Here is a 19,946-nt window from a genome sequence, read left to right as displayed (position 1 = left end):
ATTAGAAGAAAAAACCCACGCAGTCCTGCCTGGAAGAAAACATTTGGGTGGGTTATATCTGTAGTCTTGTCTGCATGGGGCAGGCCTGATATCTCAACAGTTGGCTCGTGCTAAAACACTCGTTAGCCCTGAATCGGAGTCACAACAGACCTGGAAATGAGTAGGGAAAAGGCCCTGTCTTGTTATGAAGCTGGAACTGTGCTCCACACAGTTGCCAGGATACATTTCCCAGTGCCTTGACAGTTCCATTTATTCCTCAAGGCTTTTCCTTATGAGCCTCCCTCAGGCTGTCACAAGGCCAAATTAAACTGTTAACATACACACTTGCCTAGTCTGGTAAGATGATGGGGGAGCTGATGTTTATTAGTCTTCTTTCTACTGATGATGCTAGAGCTTTTGCGAGTACTTCCAGGATATTAGGCACTCTGCGAAATTAAACAAAATCAGTAGCCTTATAATTGAAATAGATCCATTCTCTCTGAGTGGAGATATGTAAACCATGCCTCTTTGTGCTTACAGATTTTAAAAAATAGAAATAGACAAATAAATACTAATATGTTTACTTAAGTAGTTTCTTGGTTTCAAGTAATTTGGTTAATTACCTCATGGTTTGGTTTATTTCTTGTAGATAGAGGCCTTAATAAATTTCTGGTCTCTCTTTTGAAAGTGTTGAAAATTTGGCCCTGAGATAAATTAGAAGATAAAATTTATGCAAGTAGCAAATTTTATGATCATTCTCTTAGCTCAGTTTACCTTTATAGAGAGATGAATCATCCTTTAGGTAGTTCCCGAAAGGGTGATTTCTGTAGAAGGGTTTGACTGAATAACTTCATATTTTTCTCTTCCAGGCTTTTAGTGATAGGTCTTGAAATTCCTTGTTTTCAACTTGGAAATGAGAATTAAATTAACAGGCAGAAGGATAGTAGATACCTAATTCTCTAGTGCAGTCGTTCTCAACGGGGGCTATTTTGCCTTCCAGGCAACATCTGGCAATGTCTGGAGACATCTTTGGTTGTCACAGTGGGGGAGAAGGGATGCTGCTGGGTTCTAATGGGTAGAGGTCAGGGATGCTGCTAAACATCCTACAATCCAACGGACAGCCACATACAACAAAGAATGATTTGGCTCGAGACATCAATAGTGCCAAGGTTGAGATACCTGCTCTTGAAGGTGAAAAATAATGGTTCTGTGTGTGTAATGAGGGAAGCCCAAGGCTGAGAGTTAAGACACCTGAGTCTTCATTCCAGTTTTCCTGTCAACTTGCTGCAGCAAATTGCATCATCTCTCCTGGGCTTGATTTCCTTATTTGTAACACAAAGAGATTGGATAAGATATTTACAGTCCCTTCTACTCCAAAATGCTACGACTCATTTTTCTATCACGTGAAGGTGTTATATGTGGTCTTCTCAATAATGCATTGATGTAAAGCTCTGAGAATTTCTAAGATCTTTATGTGGAAATAAAACAGAAGCCACTGTTTATAATATAGTAGGGGTCACTCCAGTGTGTTATAATTCAGATTAGGATCGCCTTTCTTCAGTTGCTTGTGAACACATTTCCAACTGTTTCTTCCTTTAGTTGTCTTTGGCAAATAACGAAGCACCAGGAACATGGTACCCCCATGGTGGAGGAATCCAGACTTAGTAAGGTCATATGTCATCCAAGTAAAACATGAGCAAAGGACTTGACCAGACATTTCTCCAAAGACGATATACAAATGGCCAACAAGCATATGAACTGATGCTCAGCATCACTAATCGTTAGGGAAATGCAAATTAAAACCACAGTAAGATATCACCTCACACCCACGAGATGGCTACTAACAAAAAAACCCAGAAAATAACGAGTGTGGGCAAGGATATGGAGAAATTGAAACTCTTGTGCACTGTTTGTGGGAATGTAATGTGGTATAGCCACTGTGGAAAATAGTATGGTGGTTCCTCAAAAAAATTAAAAAATTACCATGCCAGCAATCCCACTTCTGGGTCTATACCCCAAAGAATTGAAAGCAGGGACTCGAACAGATATTTGCACACCCACGTTCATAGCAGCACTATTAACAATAGCCAAGAGGTAGAAGCAACCCAGTGTCCATCGGTTGATGAATGAATAAACAAAATGTTGTATAGCCATACAATGGCGTACTGCTCACCTTTAAAAAGGAGGGAAATACTATCCCATGCTACAACATGGAGGAATCTCGAGGACATGTTAAGTGAAATAAGCCAGTCACAAAAAGACAAATACTGTATGATTCCACATATGAGCTATCTAGAATAGTCGAATTCATAGAAACAGAAAGTAGAGTGGTGGGTACCAGGGACTGGGGGCCTGGAAATAGGGAGCTGTTATTTAATGGGTATAGAGTTTCCGTTTTGAGAGATGAAAGTGTTCTAGTAATTGTTACACAACAATGTGAATATACATAATATTACTGAACTATGCACTTGGAAATAGTTAAGAAGATAAATTTTATGTAATGTGTTTTTTACCACAATTTTAAAAAGAGATTCTAAGTCAAAATTATCTCACAGTCAAAGGCCTGTTTATAGTCTCGTACTTTAAACACTTAAATTTCTTTTTCCCTAGTGCTCTTCTTCAAACAAGGATGGAAAACCAGAGGAACAGAAGTGGAGTCTATGCAAAATTTGTAGCCCCGGTGCACGAACCCTTTTTTCCACCTGGCGGAAACCGTGCCTTAATAATCACTGGTTCGTGGTTGGTATGTATCATTAGTGTACCTGTGCCTTTGGCTCAAACTAAAGCAGTTCATTATGGAACAATTTTAGACCGTTTTCCTTATTAACTGCCAACCTGAAGATCTTGGTCTATAAATGATAGTGTGATTTCCCAAGTTTGAGACTTGTTATAAGATATATGAAAGGAATTATACCAAACTGGCAACAGTGCCTACACCTGGTTTATCAATTAGTGGATAATTTTAATTTTCTTCTTTGTACATTGTTGTATTTTCTAAATTTTTATAGTAAGTATGTTGTATAATCAGAACAATATAATCAATGATATAACCCAAGAATTATCCTTCACATAATCAAAGTCTTGGGAATGGTATTCTTGATAGAAAAACCAAAATGGTTTAATCCTTTCCCTCTCTGACTTCATAGAATGAGATTCTTCTAGAGAAAAAGACCAAAAGAAGTAAGATTCTGAAGCTGAAGTTCCCCAGGACAGAAGAAGAAAGACGAATGCGGACGCAAAGTAAAAGGAGGCTGGAAGCTAAAAAAGAGCAGCAGCAGCAGAACTTTGTGGATCTGGCCTGCGAGTGCAGCGCAGTCATCTGCTGCCGGGTCACCCCCAAGCAGAAGGCGATGGTGGTGGACCTGGTGAAGAGGTACAAGAAAGCCATCACACTGGCGATCGGAGACGGGGCCAATGACGTCAACATGATCAAAAGTGAGTCTCGTGCAGGCAGCCAGTGCAACCTGACTTGCTAAGAGAAGAAACGGCAGGAACGTTTTTGGGGGTAGTTTTTTCAGATTTCATTGCTTAAGCTTTCATAAAGCAGACATTTAATAAAGGTACTTAACCATGATGGGTACACCTGTGACCCTGCCCTCAGGAGGTTTACAGTCCTTCCAGTAGGAAAGAGCAGGCATGGCAGGGCTATTCATAGAATGCCAAGTAGAAGACGAGTTCCATATGGGAGAATTGATCCTTCTTTGTTTCCTTCTTTTTACAAATGTTTGGATTTTTTTTTCCTCTTGCTGCTTCTCCTCCCATATTTCTTTGGGGCTTATTAAAAATCTTGCTATTTAATGAGTTTTGTTAAAAATTCTGCTGAGCTTGGCATAAATTGTTGAACTCTCCCTGGTGTTTGTTTTGGGAATGTTATTCTCCCTCACCTAAGGGTCTTTCTGTGGGGCTTTCTTGCCTTTGGTAGATCTGTTAGAACTTCCCCATTGGGTGAACTAGGCTGAGCTCGGTGACATCTTTGGCATTGAAGCAGAGCTCCATCCTCCTGACCTCCCCAGAAGACTGCCAAGGGTTGTTTTGCTGATTGGAGGACCCTAGGTTCCCACAAATTAAAGGACTGAGTCCTATCATGCAGAACTACAGTTGTGCTGGAATTAAAGCAGGCAGATGCAAACCCTCATCAACATGTCTGAATCCTGGTCCTTTTTTTCTCTCTATACTACTATTAGGGAGTATCTTGTAAGGAAAATGCCCAAACTAGTGAGACCTAAACACTTGTCCTCATCTTACTGCCAACATACTGTGTCACCTTGGTCTTATGCTCGGGCCTGTTTTCTCATCTGAAAACAAGAAAATTGTGTCCGACGTCACCTACAGCTTTGTGATATTGTTAAGATGAACTGTTACATGACTACAGTGTATGCGCATGTCCTGTGGTGCTGGGTGGTTTAAATGCATTATGTATAACTAGGTTTTAATTCAGCCTATTTTTGTAACTCATGCATCTGTCTCTTTCTTTTCTTAGAGTATCTTCCTCCTCCTTGATATAGAGAATATTCCAACTTTTCTTCCTCAGCAGGAGTCAGCTCTATGATGTACGTCTTCTTCCTTATCATGAGTACGTCTGTCGCCACTGCCAGCTTAATTCCTCTCCACTCTGTTTTGCACATGCTCGTCCTACCATACAAATGACGTTTCTTGCTCAGAATTAGATCTGCTTCTTACCTCTGTAGCCAGTACTAGTTTATTTTCCATTGTGTATCCTTAAGGGCAAGGAACTCAAACATTATTTTTATTCAGTTATAATGTAGACTTCTAGATGTTGGATTGGGGGGCCATTACCTTGCAGATTTACCATCTGATTATATAACTTGGACTTGAAAATATTTTTCTTCCTCTGAGTTCACCAGCTGATAGTGAAAAGGATCACAAAAAGTCAAAATAGATAACTTTATAGAGACTTGTTTTTCTTAAGTTGTCTTAACAATTTTATTAAGCTCTGTTGTGTGGCAAGTGCTTTTATATATAAACTACAGAGCATCCATTTGGCACACAAATCAAGGAATCTCTGAGGTCTCTTTGGAAGTCAGTAGCTTTATCCAAGTATTGTTAGTGCCTATTTGTACTTTAATCTCTTTCAACAGCATCAAGAACATTATACAGAAAGAAATTGTTTGTTGTTTATAAAGAAGTAGAGTGAAATTTAAGTGTCAAAAAGAATCTGACCATTTGCTAACATGTTTCATGTTTAGCAGTGTTCTCCAGTAGAAGTGGAGGGCCTTGCAACCCACCACATTTTTGTGCCCAGCGAGGATCTAAGGACTCGCATAAGCTACCCTCCCCCTCTCTTGTGCCTAAAGATGTCTACTGGCTGGTGGGTGTTTTGTTTGTTGGTCTAAAACCCTAAGAATGAACAAGCAGCATGTGAGAGGTGAGACTGAGGCAGAAAGCCTTGAGGAAATGATGGGTTTGTTAAGGAATTATGAAGGAGCCTACCAATGAGGCATCTGAAACCACATTTGGAACTTCTGGAAAGTCTAGGTGCCTATATTTAGATTTTTGGGAAAAAACAGTGTGGCCTTATAAAGTGCATTTGTTCAGTTGCCTTGAATCACCTGTGAACTGCGACAGTGTTCATTGCACATACTGTCCTTGGTCTGCTCAGCAGAAAGGTTGGAATGGATGCCAGGGCCCGTGGCAGTGTTTCCTGTTCCTTGGCTCCAGCAGAATCGCCACATTTCCCTCCGTTGCTTGTTCAGGAAAGAAGGCCATGGTTTGGTGGAAAGAGCAGTTTGGCAACCACAACTAGTCATTAGTATTTGTGTGTTTTGAAATCGGTCATAAATATTGAATGAGATGCAATTTATTCTGTTTTTGAGAATTGCAAAGTGTTATTGAAAACTTAGGTTTGGACAAGTTGCTGTGCTGTGTTTTGAATTTGCCAGACCTTGTGTTCTGCAACTGGGGCGGGATTTTTGGAGCTTCTTTTAGTTGGAAACTCTGCTGAGTTGGCAGTGACTTCTCAGGGTCTGAGTAATAATAGGTTGTGTTCTCCAGCATATGTTCTCTAAATCATCTCAATATCTGTCTTCACTTTCATGACTTTTAAGACCTAGACAAAATTCGTAATTCTCTAAGTCGAAAATGTGATTTAATGACTATTGGAAGGATGGATGGAATTGTCTTTTCATTTTTATCCATCCTGGAAGCTTTCCCTCCTGCAAAAAATTGCATGCCTTAAAGTCATGGTGGGCCATGAATAAGCCTTTGAAAGTTTAATAGTATCTTAGTTAAAACTTTTGATTATATGTGTTGGAGAACAACCAAAGCTAACTTATGACAAAACTAAATTTATTTTAAAAGCTACAAATATGTCCCATGCTGCCCAAGAAACCAGGCCTGAGAAGATGCTGGAACCAGGACTTGAAACTGCACCAGGAACCCAGTGTCTGTCTGTCTCTCTCTCCTTGTCTCTGGGTTACTTTATTTCTCTGCCTCTCAGAACCCCTCAGAAAGAAATATATCCATGCCATACCTCAGTAATTTACATGTTAAAGTTCCAAACACAAACACCCAAATCCTAATTCCAGATGCTGAGAGAGAGACTGACTGGCCCAGCTTGAGTTTTCTATCAATCAGAGTGTAATACAGGAAACAGACACCTTCAGGTACTTGAAGCAGGAAATGATTAATACAGGGGGCTGGGTGCTCATAAAAGCTCTGGATGGACTGAAGAAGCAGAGTGTCTAATGTCTGGGTCACTCACCAGAGGAGCTTCTAGCTTTGAGGGTCCTCTGAAGAGCTTTTCAATTGAGAAGGCTTTGCAGTTGTCTACCAACATCTGGCAACTGGACAATGGATATGAACTCTGCTGCAGAAATGCCAAAAAGGGAAGTGATGCTGGACTTCAATTCACTTCTGCTTCTAAGTCACAAGTAGGAAGAAACAGTGGAACTTAAATCACAAAGAGACTCTAGCTGCCAGGGAGTCTGGACAACGTAGGGCTTTTATTTGCTTCCCCACCTCTCCAGTTAGAACAAGGATGGAGTGAAGGTTGAGAGAGCCAATTCGTAGTATCTACCTCAGATTACGTATCTGCTCAGGGCTGATTCAGCTGTGCCCAGGAAGGCAGGGAAACACAGTTCATGTGGGTGCCTGGGGCTCACCCTGTGGGTGGGAAAGATAGCTTAAGAGCTGAGCAGATAATCCAAATGGAATTCACCACCCACCTGAGATCCGTTCACATTTATGGAGGCCCAACCATGTGCTCTGTTTAGCAACTTGTACCTCTGCCTTTGAGTTCAGAAACTGGGGGTGGGGGATAGAGAGCAGGAGTTTTCATATTTATTGTTCCATCAATGTCTGCCTTTGTTCTTTGTTTTGCTATGGAAACATTTTTATCATCTCAATGTTTTGTCTTAAAATAGGCTTATGATTCACAGTATCTTCTCCCTCTGCCCCATAGCTGCCCACATTGGTGTTGGAATAAGTGGACAAGAAGGTATGCAAGCCGTCATGTCAAGTGACTATTCCTTTGCTCAGTTCAGATACCTGCAGAGACTGCTGCTGGTGCATGGCCGGTGGTCTTACATAAGGATGTGCAAGTTCCTACGATACTTCTTTTATAAAAACTTTGCATTTACTTTGGTTCACTTCTGGTACTCCTTCTTCAATGGGTACTCTGCACAGGTAATATAACATCATCATTAATTAATTGATTTGATTTGATTTGCAGTTTTGGTGTTCTCTCTCTTAATAGTTGAGGCATAGATTAATTCAGATTAGAGATTACTTTTCCAAAATATTTCTGATGCTTTAAAAATATTTTATGTTGCCTTTTAAAAGGTGAAATTTGTTCCTGGTCTACTGGCTTTTGTTTATGTGTCTTTGCTCTCACCTTATGTATTTTTTCCAAGTTACCTTGTTATTAAGAATAGTGATAACAAATTGTTCAACTTTGAAAGTATAAAATTATGTGGTGACCACAGCTCAAGGAATTATATAAATTTTGGATGATCATAGATCTATTATCATGTTTCCGTTTACTGGGCTTTTTAAATTTTTATTTTTTGCTGAAATGGACATGGGGGGCATATTTACTATGTTAAAATGGTGATACAGCAGAAAAATATCATTAGTAAAAAATGAACCTAAGTCAGCGCCTGTGGTTGTCCAAACCTCTCTGATGCTCAGAAACAGGGGCCAGGGGCAACTCTGAGCCGGTGAGGCCTTCCTCCTGTCTCCACAGGACTGTATGTAACTGTTAGTGCTGACTGAGCCCTCTTCCTGTATCCTACCCTGAGGACTTGGGTGTGCATAGCCTCGCTTAGCCCTTTCAGAAGCATATTTCTCATATTCAGTCAAATTCTGCTTTACAAAATGTTTAAATGGAAATGCTGGACTTGCTCAAAGTGAAGAAACTTTGAATGGTGCTCCTGAGCTAGTTTTATGTCTTCCAATTCATTATTAAAGGGACATAAAAATGGACGAATCCAGTATTATTCAAATAGAGCAGACTCCTTTTCCAAAAACTTTCTGGAGCATATTCCTCCACTTCCTAGAGGGGGAAATTTAGTTTCATTCTTTGATTCTGCCCATTGCATAGAACCAAATTCATGCCGGCTGCAGGTGTAGCTGAGGGGTGTTTACACTGGCAGGAGAAGCCACCACTCAGCTTGGGGTCGTCCCTGCTTTGAAGAGCAGATGAATGCATATCGACTAGGCTGGTGCTATGTCTTGGTTGCTGACACAGAGACTCTGTAATCTCCTCACAGACGGCGTACGAAGACTGGTTCATCACCCTCTACAACGTGCTGTACTCCAGCCTGCCTGTGCTCCTCATGGGGCTGCTTGACCAGGTAGGAGCCTCGTGCTGACAGGGACACTTCAGGACAGACTGAGCACCTCTTAGAGAAGTTAAAAGCAATTGTTTCAGTTCTTTTGGTTTTGACTTCATTCTGAGTAAACTCTATTATATTTCTGTTGTCAGGCAACAAGAGTAACTGCTGTGCTTCCTATAGTAAAAAGAGAGGACTTTTGGGGCCGGCCCCGTGGCTGAATGGTTAAGTTCGCATGCTCTGTTTCCATGGCCCAGAGTTTCCCTGGTTCGGATCCTGGGCGTGGACATGGCACCGCTCATCAGGCCACACTGAGGTGGCGTCCCACATGCCACAACTAGAAGGACCCACAACTAAAAAATATATATGCACAACTATGTACTGGGGGAGATTTGGGGAGAAAAAGCAGAAAAAAAAAATGATTGGCAACAGTTGTTAGCTCAGGTGCCAATCTTAAAAAAAAAAAAGGACTTTTGTGCCTGGGTTGAATTCATTGACAAAAGAGTTTATTATCCTCCTTTTGGACAAAAACTTTCTTGTCTGACTGTATAGTATGTCTCTATAATAATAACTTACTCATTTTAAAAAAGTAAATTATTTTAACACGTTCCAAAATTTATGTTTAATTCCCAAATTAGTTCACATATTATCTAGTAATAATTCTTAGAGAAAATGCTTTAATGAATAAAAAGAATAATTTGGAATTAACTCCTCAACATGTATGTGAAAATACTTTCCCAAAGAATTAGAAACTATATATTCTCTCAGGAGGTAAAAATAGCCTCCCTATATTTGTTTGACATTACTAATTTGCTTTCTTTCCATAAGTAGCAAAATAATAATACTTCTCCCTAGTCCCACTCTGAATTAAATATCAATTAATGGTGGACTAAAGTAATGTGGTTGATCCCTGCATGCTGAAACTATTCAGGACTTACCAAGCTGAAACTCTTCGTGAGAAATAAGTTGTAGCATCTCTCTGAGTTCTTTCATCCTGATGGATGGTACACAGCTCTGATTGTGTTTTCCCTTCAAGGATGTGAGTGACAAACTGAGCCTTCGATTCCCTGCCTTATATGTTGTGGGACAAAGAGACTTACTGTTCAACTATAAGAGATTCTTCATAAGCTTGCTGCATGGGATTCTAACATCGATGGTCCTCTTCTTCATACCTTTTGGAGCTTATCTGCAAACTGTGGGACAGGATGGAGAGGCGCCTTCAGACTACCAATCTTTTGCTGTCACAATTGCCTCTGCTCTTATAATCACGGTCAATTTCCAGGTATGTGCCTTTCGTCGCCTGTTTTCAGTGTCTGTAGGTACATGTATTTCTGTACACAGACCAGCGTGCACACCCACCTGCCTCCCATTCTCCCTGCAGCTGAGCCTCTGCCACCTTACCAAATACAAATGCTGTTTTCACCCCTTACACCAAGCACATTCCTACTTCTTGCCTGAGCCAAGGATAGTTTCTGATCGTTCAGTATTCAAGCCAAATCGTGCCTAGATTATTGAATTCTATTTTCAGAATCCTTAAATCTTTTATTTCTTGCTAAGTCCCCAAAGTGAGTGCTCTGTTCTTCTCTGCTTTCCCAACAGATTGGCTTGGATACTTCTTATTGGACTTTTGTGAACGCTTTTTCAATTTTTGGAAGCATTGCACTTTATTTTGGCATCATGTTTGACTTTCATAGTGCTGGAATACACGTTCTCCTGCCATCCGCATTTACGTTTACAGGTTAGTATTATCTAAATTCCAAAAATAAATGTACCAAAAAATATCATTAGTTTAAATTCTGACATAACTTCTGGGTAAGTCAGAACATACAAGGTATGAATTATTGCTGGTGAAACTTAATGTCCTGACTGGAAATTGAATGGTGGTGGTGGGTTGGAAGGTGGTAATGTGATGGGAGGAAAGAAAATTAAAATAACCTTCACATATAATTGTGCATCTGCTAAGTTAGATAAAAGCTTTTCTTTTCCTCCCATAAAACCTAATATTGACAGGTTATTGGAAAATTGAGAATACATGTATTGCTGGTAGCACTATACCATAGTTTAATTTTTCCAAAACACTATCTGGAAATACATAATGAACAATGAAATCTTTCGTACATTTTGACCCTATTATTTCCACTTGGAGAAAATACCCTAAAATAAAACACACCAAATTTTGGAATGGTAATCTATACAAAGATCATACTACCACAATATTTCTAATTGTTTTTTAAAAAATGGAAATAACCCAAAGACCTAAGAATATCAATTAGCTGATCAAACTATGAATCCCATATAATGGAATTCTAGAACTTAAAAGTAGACTACATCATTGGAAATATGTATGCAGGGCAATTAGTAAACTTATAGAACACAAAATACAGTAATGCACCATAGAACAATATTTTAGTCAATGACGGACCACATATACACAGAGGTGCCATAAGATTAGTACCATATAGCCTAGGTATGTAGTAGGCTCTACCATCTAGGTTTGTGTAAGTACACTGTGATGTTTGCACAACCACGAAATTGCCTAATGATGCATTTCTCAGAACGTATCCCTGTCGTTAAGAGACTCATGACTATAGTTTACACTGTATAAAATATATGACAAATTGACAGATGCTGGGATGAATTCGAACTGATATCATAAATATTATAAATAAGTATCATGAATTGGAGTTTATGAACTTCTTATTTTGAATAGAGTAGTTTGGATTCACAATGGAAAAAAAAATCCCCATAAACTTGTTTCCCTAAAAAAGATTAGGGTTGTTTCTAGGGGTTTTTTTTTTTGCTGAGGAAGATTCACCCTGAGCTAACATCTGTGCCAATCTTCCTCTATTTTATATGTGGGATGCCTCCACAGCATGGCTGATGAGTAGAGTAGGTCCACACCTGGATCCCAACCTGCAAAGCCGGGCTGCTGAAGCAGAGTGCGTGGAACTCTAACCATTCAGCCACAGTGCCAGCCCTTCCATAGGTTTTTTAATAATTAGCATTGGATTGTAAAAGCCAGTTGCTTTGGTAACCCTTTTCCTCCTGAGATTGAGCTCATTTTTTTGTGATTATGTTTTTCTTTACTGACTCTGTTTTAAAGACTTAGTGCCCAGCTACTTCAAATATTCCCAAAGGGAGTGTTTTTTAAACCCATACACATTTAGCAGTGTAAAAACTACATTTTAAAGATGCCATTATTTTTATAAACTTAGAGTGTAAGTGCAGAAAATATTGTGACAAATTTGGCTGTAGTTTTAAAATTGAGTAGTATATATGATTACCTGATTGTATTATAGAATGGAATTGTTACTTCCTCTGACATAAAAAAACTAGAAGCTGCATTGCAGTGGAAAAAGCCTGACTCTAGTCAGACAGATGTGGGTTTTAATTCAGGAGATGCCATAACTGTTTCTGTTACTTTGGGCTAATTCCTTTATTTTTCCACAGCTCAATTTCCTTACGTGGTAAAGACAGTTAATACTCATCTCTCAGAACTAAAGATTAAATGGCATGATTTGTATAAAACATCTACTACAAGTCCTGTCACACAAATGGCAGTGCCAGTTGTTAGTATTTGGAGATTCAAACCAGAACAATAAATTGGAAAGTTCTTTTTTTTCAAGTTCCTGAAAAAATTCAGAAGTAATAGAGTACCTAATTTTGCATTTTTAATCAATGCAATGTCAACAAACGCACTTTCTTTTTTCTTTATTTATTTGTTCACATATATACACTTGCCTTGTTCCAAAGAATTTACCTACCTAATTTTGCTTTGCTCAGTCTGATTTTAAAATGTTCATTCCTTGAGCTGTGATGGGCTGTTTTGGGGAGGGCAAATTGCTTGTAAAACTTTACCATAGATAATCCACTGATGGATTATGGAATATGAACTGTGCCCTCAGGATGAAAGGACCACTGTGACTCATTCTCCATGTTTTTTTACAGGCACAGCTTCAAATGCTCTGAGACAGCCGTATATCTGGTTGACCATCATTTTGACCGCTGCAGTGTGCTTACTGCCCGTTGTTGCCATACGTTTCCTGTCAATGACCATTTGGCCATCAGAAAGTGATAAGGTATAGAAAAAAATATAGTCCTCTCCTAACTCTGAGTGCCCCTCACAGAAATCAAAGCATTTCCCAAAAGTAGCTTTCTTGCAAAATTTTAATCTCTTGAAAAGTTTGGTATGAACATTTTTATGACGACTTCTCTTTTAACTTCATTTTGCAAAAAAGTCTTTTGGGCTTGGCATTTTTGTTGGCTTGCTTTTTATTACAAAAATTATCAAACATAAAAAGGGAGAATAGTATAATGACACCCCATATATCTATCCTCTCTATTTAACAATTACAGTATTAACATTTTGCCATACAAATAGGTTGGGTTTTTTTCTTTCTTCATTTAAAGAAAAATGTCACTTCTTGTAGCAGGATCCTTTGAGTTACAAGTAACAGAAAACTGTGGCTCAAAATGGTTCAATAATAATGTATCAACTCACATAATAATTAGCAGGCTTCAGGCTCAGTTGATGAGCAACTTAATGTCATCAAAAAGGACTGGGGTTCTTTCCATGTCATCGTCACCTCCCCTCACCTCCCCCACCCATCTTCATTATTAGCTTCATCTTGAAGCTGGAAGAGGGCTACAGCAGTTCCAGGCATCACATCCTCACATGTCAATATCCAGGGAAGATAAAAGTTTCCTCTATAGCTTTCCCTTAGGAGCCTAGGGACTTTTCACAGAAGGGCCCAGCACACTTCCCTCAGGTCTCATTAGCCAGAATTAGGTCACATGCCTCTTCTTGGCCTAGTACTGAGCAAGGGAAATTAATCAGTCCCATCCCTGGGGGTGGCACCTACATTCCAGGAGGATTGTGGCTGTATGGCGGAGGGGGTACCTGAATAAACTCAGTTTCTATCAGAAAGAAAGAGAGTAAGCAAGCAGCAGCATCTGCTACATCTCCCTTTTCCATTGACGAGACTGTGCAGTAGCAACAGGGAAAGAGTTTTCTCTTAAACTTGTACCGGTCTGATTGATGAATTGGAAAGAGCACTAGCTTTGGTGAATGGGAAGCCTCACTTGCCGTTTTCTAGCTCCAAGACCTTGGAAGTGTCACTGTAACCGCTCTCTGTCTCCATTTCCTCATCAATAAAGGGAGGCCGGTGACGCCCACCTCAATTGAGACGGGGTGGGAAAGCCTGCGGTAGGCACCCCATCAGTGTTAGCGCCTGTCCACGTCCTTTCGGCCAGGCGTCCTCCGCCGGCACAGCCCTTCATTTTCATTCAGCCAGTTCTTTTTAGCTTGCCCCATCTGTCTCCCTTCTGTAGATTCAGAAGCATCGCAAGCGGTTAAAAGCAGAAGAGCAGTGGGAGCGGAGGCAGAACGTGTTCCGCCGGGGTGTGTCCTCGCGGCGCTCGGCCTACGCGTTCTCCCACCAGCGGGGCTACGCCGACCTCATCTCCTCCGGCCGCAGCATCCGCAAGAAGCGCTCTCCCCTGGATGCCATCATAGCCGATGGGACGGCAGAATACAGGCGAACTGTGGAGAGCTGATGCCTTTGCCTCCAAATGGTCTGTCGCGAAAGAATCACACATTTCCAACAAAGGAAATGTCTATTTTTTTATGGAAAACTCTCAGGACTTTTTTTTTAATTGAATTTGCAAGCTTGTTGAAGACAATAAGCTTTATAACAAACTACTTGGGTTGGACTATTAAGCAATAGCAAAGCCAAGACCACCTTTTATAAAGAGTCCTATTATTCAACTGTTTATGCTCATTATGATTTAAAGGGAACATTTTAACCCAATCTCAATCTAGGACAACATAATTTAAAAAGTCATATTTCAGTTCAAATGGTATTTCATTATAAAATTATAATGAGATTTTTCCAGACTCTCCTTTTTTCTTGTAGGCCACCTTATTAACAAAGATCCTTTGCTTACAATGGTAATGACAGAAGATCCGTGCATGTTCGTCAACTTGGAAGCTAAGTGGTCCGATGACTTTTTCAGGGTTGATAATAGGTTGCATGGTTTCACGTTCTCCTCACATCGGTTTAATAATTCAATTAAATCAGGGAAAATTACTTCCAATTGCATTAAGTACGAGGTTTCGGTATGTTTTGGTTTACTACTAGGTTAAAATAGCACATTACATGTGTTTACTCTTACTATCACATATTATCTTAGCCACTTCCTGTAGTACAAGTGAATTTATTGTGTATGTCATGAAAAGATGCATTTAATTATTTATGCCTTTTTTTAAAAAAAAATAGTTTTTAAAAACTGAGGATATCAGTGATAAATTGCAGAATATTTTGCAAAGCTTTCTTTTGAAAAGCAAACTTTGTGCCTGCCTATATGTAAAAGTATTTTATAAGGGACTGGAACAGAGACCTCACTCTTTTTCGCTTGCCTTATGTCTTGAGAGAAAAGGTTGGTAGCCACATTTCTAAGGCTGAGTAACAGTGTATCCTCTTAAAATTGAAGATAACTTTAGGCAACCATGGAAACTACCCTCAGAGGTAAAACTTATTTTTCCAGAGGGTTTTCTCATTCTCCATCTTTCACACACTAGTTTCAGTATGCTAGTGAAGATACACAAGTGTTTTCAATAATTCTGTTCTTTACCCTTAGGCTGCGAATGTTCACAATATCTGTTCCTTTGAATTCCTATGAGGAAATCACAGCGTGTATATAGTTTGTTTTCTGGGTATGATAAAAGGATGTATGGCTCTTTATTCCATGGTAGTAAATTTTGGAAAGTTTACAACTTTTCTTTATCTTGTAAATAAACAGAATTGTAAGTTTTGGGGGTTGTTTTGTAAAAAGTTAGCTTGTGTAATTCTGTCGGTTTCAGATTTCTCTCCAGTTTTGCAAATTGTGGGAAGGGTCGACAGTGCAAAAGTGTCAAAGACCTACACTGTTGGGTGCAATATTACCAATTTTAAAATGCAAATTGCTTTCGATAAATTATTTCTATATTCTGTAAATCTGAGATTCAATGTATATTTTTGTTTAAAAAATAAATACTTTAGTAAAATCTTTGGAAAGTATAATCTTTTAAAACCTTTTAAGTTGGTTATTTATTTTAGAGTGGGGTATATGACAGAAGAATCTAGGTCTGCAAGGTTTCTAAAGGAACTGAGGGGGCTCCTTTGGTGGCATGAAATAAAGTTGAGGCCGGGTCCTAAGTATTAGGGGAGAAGTGGCTGAGACAAGGAGCTCAGACTGCAGAGGAAGAGGGTATGGATTTATAGTTGGTAGATCACTTGTGTCCAGGGAGGGTGCATCTTAGGATAGTTAGATAAGGGACAATTTCTCCAATGACCTCAACTCTATGGAGCCAGAATAACAGTAAAGGTAACCCTTGCCTGAAAGTAGGGGCCAGGAAGTGAGCAGATGGTTGAGAAATACATGGTGAAGAGTTGGGAGGAAATGAGCAAAGGGGAATTAGGATGCTGAAGAGCAGGAGAGCCGGTCCGGAGGAGGTAGGAGACCTGAGCCTTCAGGCTGGGGGAGGCCTGAGTCTGATAAGCTGGCTGCAGGACAGGTTGTCAGCTCCTGGCCAGGAAGGGAAGCTGTGAACCCACTAGAGAAATGTGACTATGCCACAGAGATGGAGGTTCTCTGTCGGAGGACAGAGATGGGGGACTTCTTTGGGAGGGATAATTCACAGCAGGTGATGAGAGAGTATCAGTCTGGGGGTGCTTTTTTTAAGGTATGCTTTTTGGTGAGGAGGATTGGCCCTGAGCTAACATCTGTTGCCAATCTTTCTCTCTTTTTTTTTCCTCCCCAAAGCCCCAGTACCTAGTTGTATATCCTGGTTGTAAGTCCTTTTAGTTCTTCTCTGTGGGATGTCGCCACAGCATGGCTTGAAGAGTGGTGTGTAGGTCTGCGCCTGGGATCTGAACCAGTGAACCCCAGGCTGCTGAAGCAGAGCACCCGAACTTAATCACTACACCACTGGGCCTGCCCCCTGGGGGGTGCTTTTTAAGGTGGGAAATCGGTTCCTCCCTCTCTGCTATTCTGCAACTGACAGCCTGCTTCTAGAGCAGAATTCCATGTCTATGTCGGGGCGACCCTGTGGAAGTGGGGTGGGAGGAAATGGGACAGATTACTAGCCTCTGCCATAGAAATGGTGAGAGAGCTCTGAGCAGACCTGGGAGAGTCCCTAAAAACTTAAAGGCCACTTTTCTCCTGGGACACATTACTGTATTAAACTGATTGAGGAATAAATGTTTTTAACCAAAGAGCACCACCTAAAGGTTCTTACTGATGTTCAGCACCAGGCACTGTCTTTTCAGTAACGATATCTGACGGGGATAAAATGGCTCTTAAGAGACTCCAATGTCATAGCAAAACGTACCCTAATGGGATCTAAGTGTATTTCAACAGTTGCTGCCTTCACGTGGTGTGAATGAAGATTAGGACAACTGTAAGACAGCTTCTAAAATTCCTCCCAGAATCTGCTAGAAAGTTATGGCTCCAGTACAACTTTGGGTGCATTTATAAATACAGAAAGGCTTGTCAAAACACTGAAAGGAAAACAAAACATATTTCAGGAAGAAGTTGAGGTTAGGACCCTTAAAAATAAACACTGTAAAAATGATTTTCTTGACTTGAATAGACACTTCTCCAAAGAAGATATATGTGTGTGCGTGTGTGTGTGTGTGTGTGTATATATATATATGTATGACCAATAAGCATATGAAAACATGCTCAGCATCATTAGTCATTAGGGAAATACAAATCAAAAATCACAATGAGATACCACTTCACACCCACAAGGATGACTATTAAAAAATAATAAAAAGAAACAAATTAACAAGTGTAGGCAAGAATGTATAGAAATTGGAACCCTCATCCATTGCTGGTGGGAATGTAAAAGCCTGCACCCACTGTGGAAAACAGTTGGCAGTTACTCAACAGGTTAAACAATTACCCGATGACCCAGCAATTCTAGGCGTATTTATATTCCCCCAAACACTGAAAACAAGTACTCATAATACTTACACATGAATGTTCATAGCAGCACTATTCACAATAACCAAAACGTAGAAACAACCCAAATGCCCATCAACAGATGATAAACAAAATGTGGTATAAACATACAATGGAATATTATTTACCCATAAAAAAGAATGGGACTGGTTCAAGATGGTGATATAAGAAGATCCTGAACTCACCTCCTCCCACAGACACAATCTACAGCTAGGTATGGAACAATTTCCTCTGAAAAAAACCCCAAAACTAGCTGAGGGACCCCTATACATTGAGTAAAGAAGAAAATATCCACATCAAGGCAGGTGGAAATGGCTGAGACACAATCTCACTGAAAACCCCACCCTCAGTACTCAAAACTCTGAGCTTCTCCATGAGGAGCGACGGGCTTGAAACACACATTGGATACACCAAATTTTTAAGACCTGCACCTGAGAGGCAAGCCCTCAAAACATCTAGCTTCGAAGGCCAATGAGGTTTACATCCAGGAGACCCACAAGGCTATAGCAAACTGAGAGACGGCTCGTAAAGAACTTGTGCTCTTGGATTCACCTACACTCGGGCCCAGCACAGAAGCAGCCAACTGCAAGACACCCAGACTTTACGTGAAAGAGGTTTATTTGCTTATCTTAAAGCACCAGCCTTAGGGGCAGGCACCTGGTTTAACACACATCTAGGGGCCAGCAGGGATACCCTCCAAAGACAGAAGCTGGTGGGTGCCATCTTTGCTCTCTCCCTCCACCTTGCGCCACCTAGTAGGTGCCATCTTTCTTTTATTTATACTCTGGGCTCTTTTTAATTTTGTCCTCGTGGGCACCATCTTTGTGCCCTCCCTCTGCCACATTCCAGAGCACCAGCATCTCCCAGAGGGGAGAGTTTATATCTGTTGCCCTGTTTTTGTGTCTGGTGCCCCGGTTTTCTGTGGCTGCTGCCCAGGGAACGCCCCTTGATCACCTGGCTCTGGTGGTTAGTGGGGCTTCGTTCCTGGGTCCCGTGGGACTATAACAAGTGGAAAGACAGCTCTTGGCCAGCTACCACTCCCAGGGCACAACTGGTTTCCTGTGAAAGAGGTCTATTAGCTTATCTTAACAGCTGCAACCTGATGGGCAGGCTTCTAAGTGAGCACACGTCTAAGTGCCCACTGTCATCCTCTCCAGCGACCTTGGAGGGTGAACGCTCTCTTTGCACTTTCTCTCTGCAGCGAGCCAGAGCACCAGGATCCTCTGGAGTGGAGCTTATACACGTGTCTGGTCTCAGATTTCACGTCTGGTGCTTTGGTTTTTTGTGGCTGCTGCCTAGGGGATGCCCCTTAATCACCTGGCTCTGGTGGCCAGTAGGGCTTGCATCCCTGGATCCCATGGGGTTGTAACAAATGAGGAGACAGTTCTTGGCAGGCTACCACCCCCAGGGCACAGCACAAACAGCAGACTGAAATACACCGCTAAGTCTTTCTGTGCAAGAGGCCTGTCTGCTTGTTCTGGCACTGTGGCCCGAGGCGTAGGCTTCTGAGTTGACATACATCTAGGGACCTCTTGAGATGCTCTCTAGGGATGGAGGCCAGTGGACACCATTTTTGTGCTCTCCATCTGCCTCGCTCCAGATTGCCAGTATCTCTCAGAAAGGAGCTTGTACAGTCATCTGGCGCCGCAATTTTTGTGACTGCCACCCAGGGGGCACTCCTACTGTGCCCAGCTTTGGCAGCCAGCAGGGCTTACGCTTGTGGTCCTACAGGACTATATATACTTGTATATTTTCTGAGCTGCTGTCTGAGGTTCTGGCTTCCAATCAGCCTGAATCGAGATGCTGACTCAGATCCTCCCCGAGGGGACAATGACAGGTCTGGGCACACCCTCAACTACTGGGAGCCACTAAAAATAAAATAGGCTGCTTGGACAATCACAAAGGTTTGAATGACAACCAAGAGAACGATAAGCTTCATCTCCTACACGAGCCCGGCCACACCCTCCAGACCAGGAGAGGTGGCTACAACTTATACCACAGAAATACAAAGGATCATACCAGACTACTATGAAATGAGACACCATCCATTTGGACAACCCAGAAGAAATGGATAAATTCCTAGGAACATACAACCTACCAAGCCTACATCATGAAGAAATAGAAAATAGGAACAGATCAATTACTAGGAAAGAGATAAATCAGTAATCA

The 19,946-nt window shown here is 40.9% G+C and overlaps 1 protein-coding gene across 3 annotated transcripts in view; it reads left to right on the top strand.

Annotated features, from left to right (window-relative positions):
- ATP8B1 (ATPase phospholipid transporting 8B1) overlaps window positions 1-15,832 on the top strand; it is a 111,532-nt gene extending 95,700 nt beyond the window's left edge. For all 3 annotated transcript variants that reach the window (XM_023647868.2, XM_070275741.1, XM_023647869.2), the window contains 8 exons: window positions 2,590-2,722; window positions 3,126-3,414; window positions 7,400-7,623; window positions 8,709-8,792; window positions 9,808-10,053; window positions 10,371-10,509; window positions 12,720-12,850; window positions 14,103-15,832. In XM_023647868.2, the coding sequence (XP_023503636.2) occupies window positions 2,590-2,722; window positions 3,126-3,414; window positions 7,400-7,623; window positions 8,709-8,792; window positions 9,808-10,053; window positions 10,371-10,509; window positions 12,720-12,850; window positions 14,103-14,327 (1,471 nt within the window). In that variant the 3' untranslated portion in view covers window positions 14,328-15,832. The remainder of the gene's footprint in view (window positions 1-2,589; window positions 2,723-3,125; window positions 3,415-7,399; window positions 7,624-8,708; window positions 8,793-9,807; window positions 10,054-10,370; window positions 10,510-12,719; window positions 12,851-14,102) is intronic.
- The last annotated feature ends 4,114 nt before the right edge of the window (window positions 15,833-19,946 follow it).

This window comes from Equus caballus, chromosome 8 (genome assembly GCF_041296265.1).
Source record: "Equus caballus isolate H_3958 breed thoroughbred chromosome 8, TB-T2T, whole genome shotgun sequence".
Lineage (NCBI taxonomy): Eukaryota > Metazoa > Chordata > Mammalia > Perissodactyla > Equidae > Equus > Equus caballus.
The sequence above is the reverse complement of the archived record's forward strand: the minus strand, read 5'-3'. Positions and strand labels throughout refer to the sequence as shown.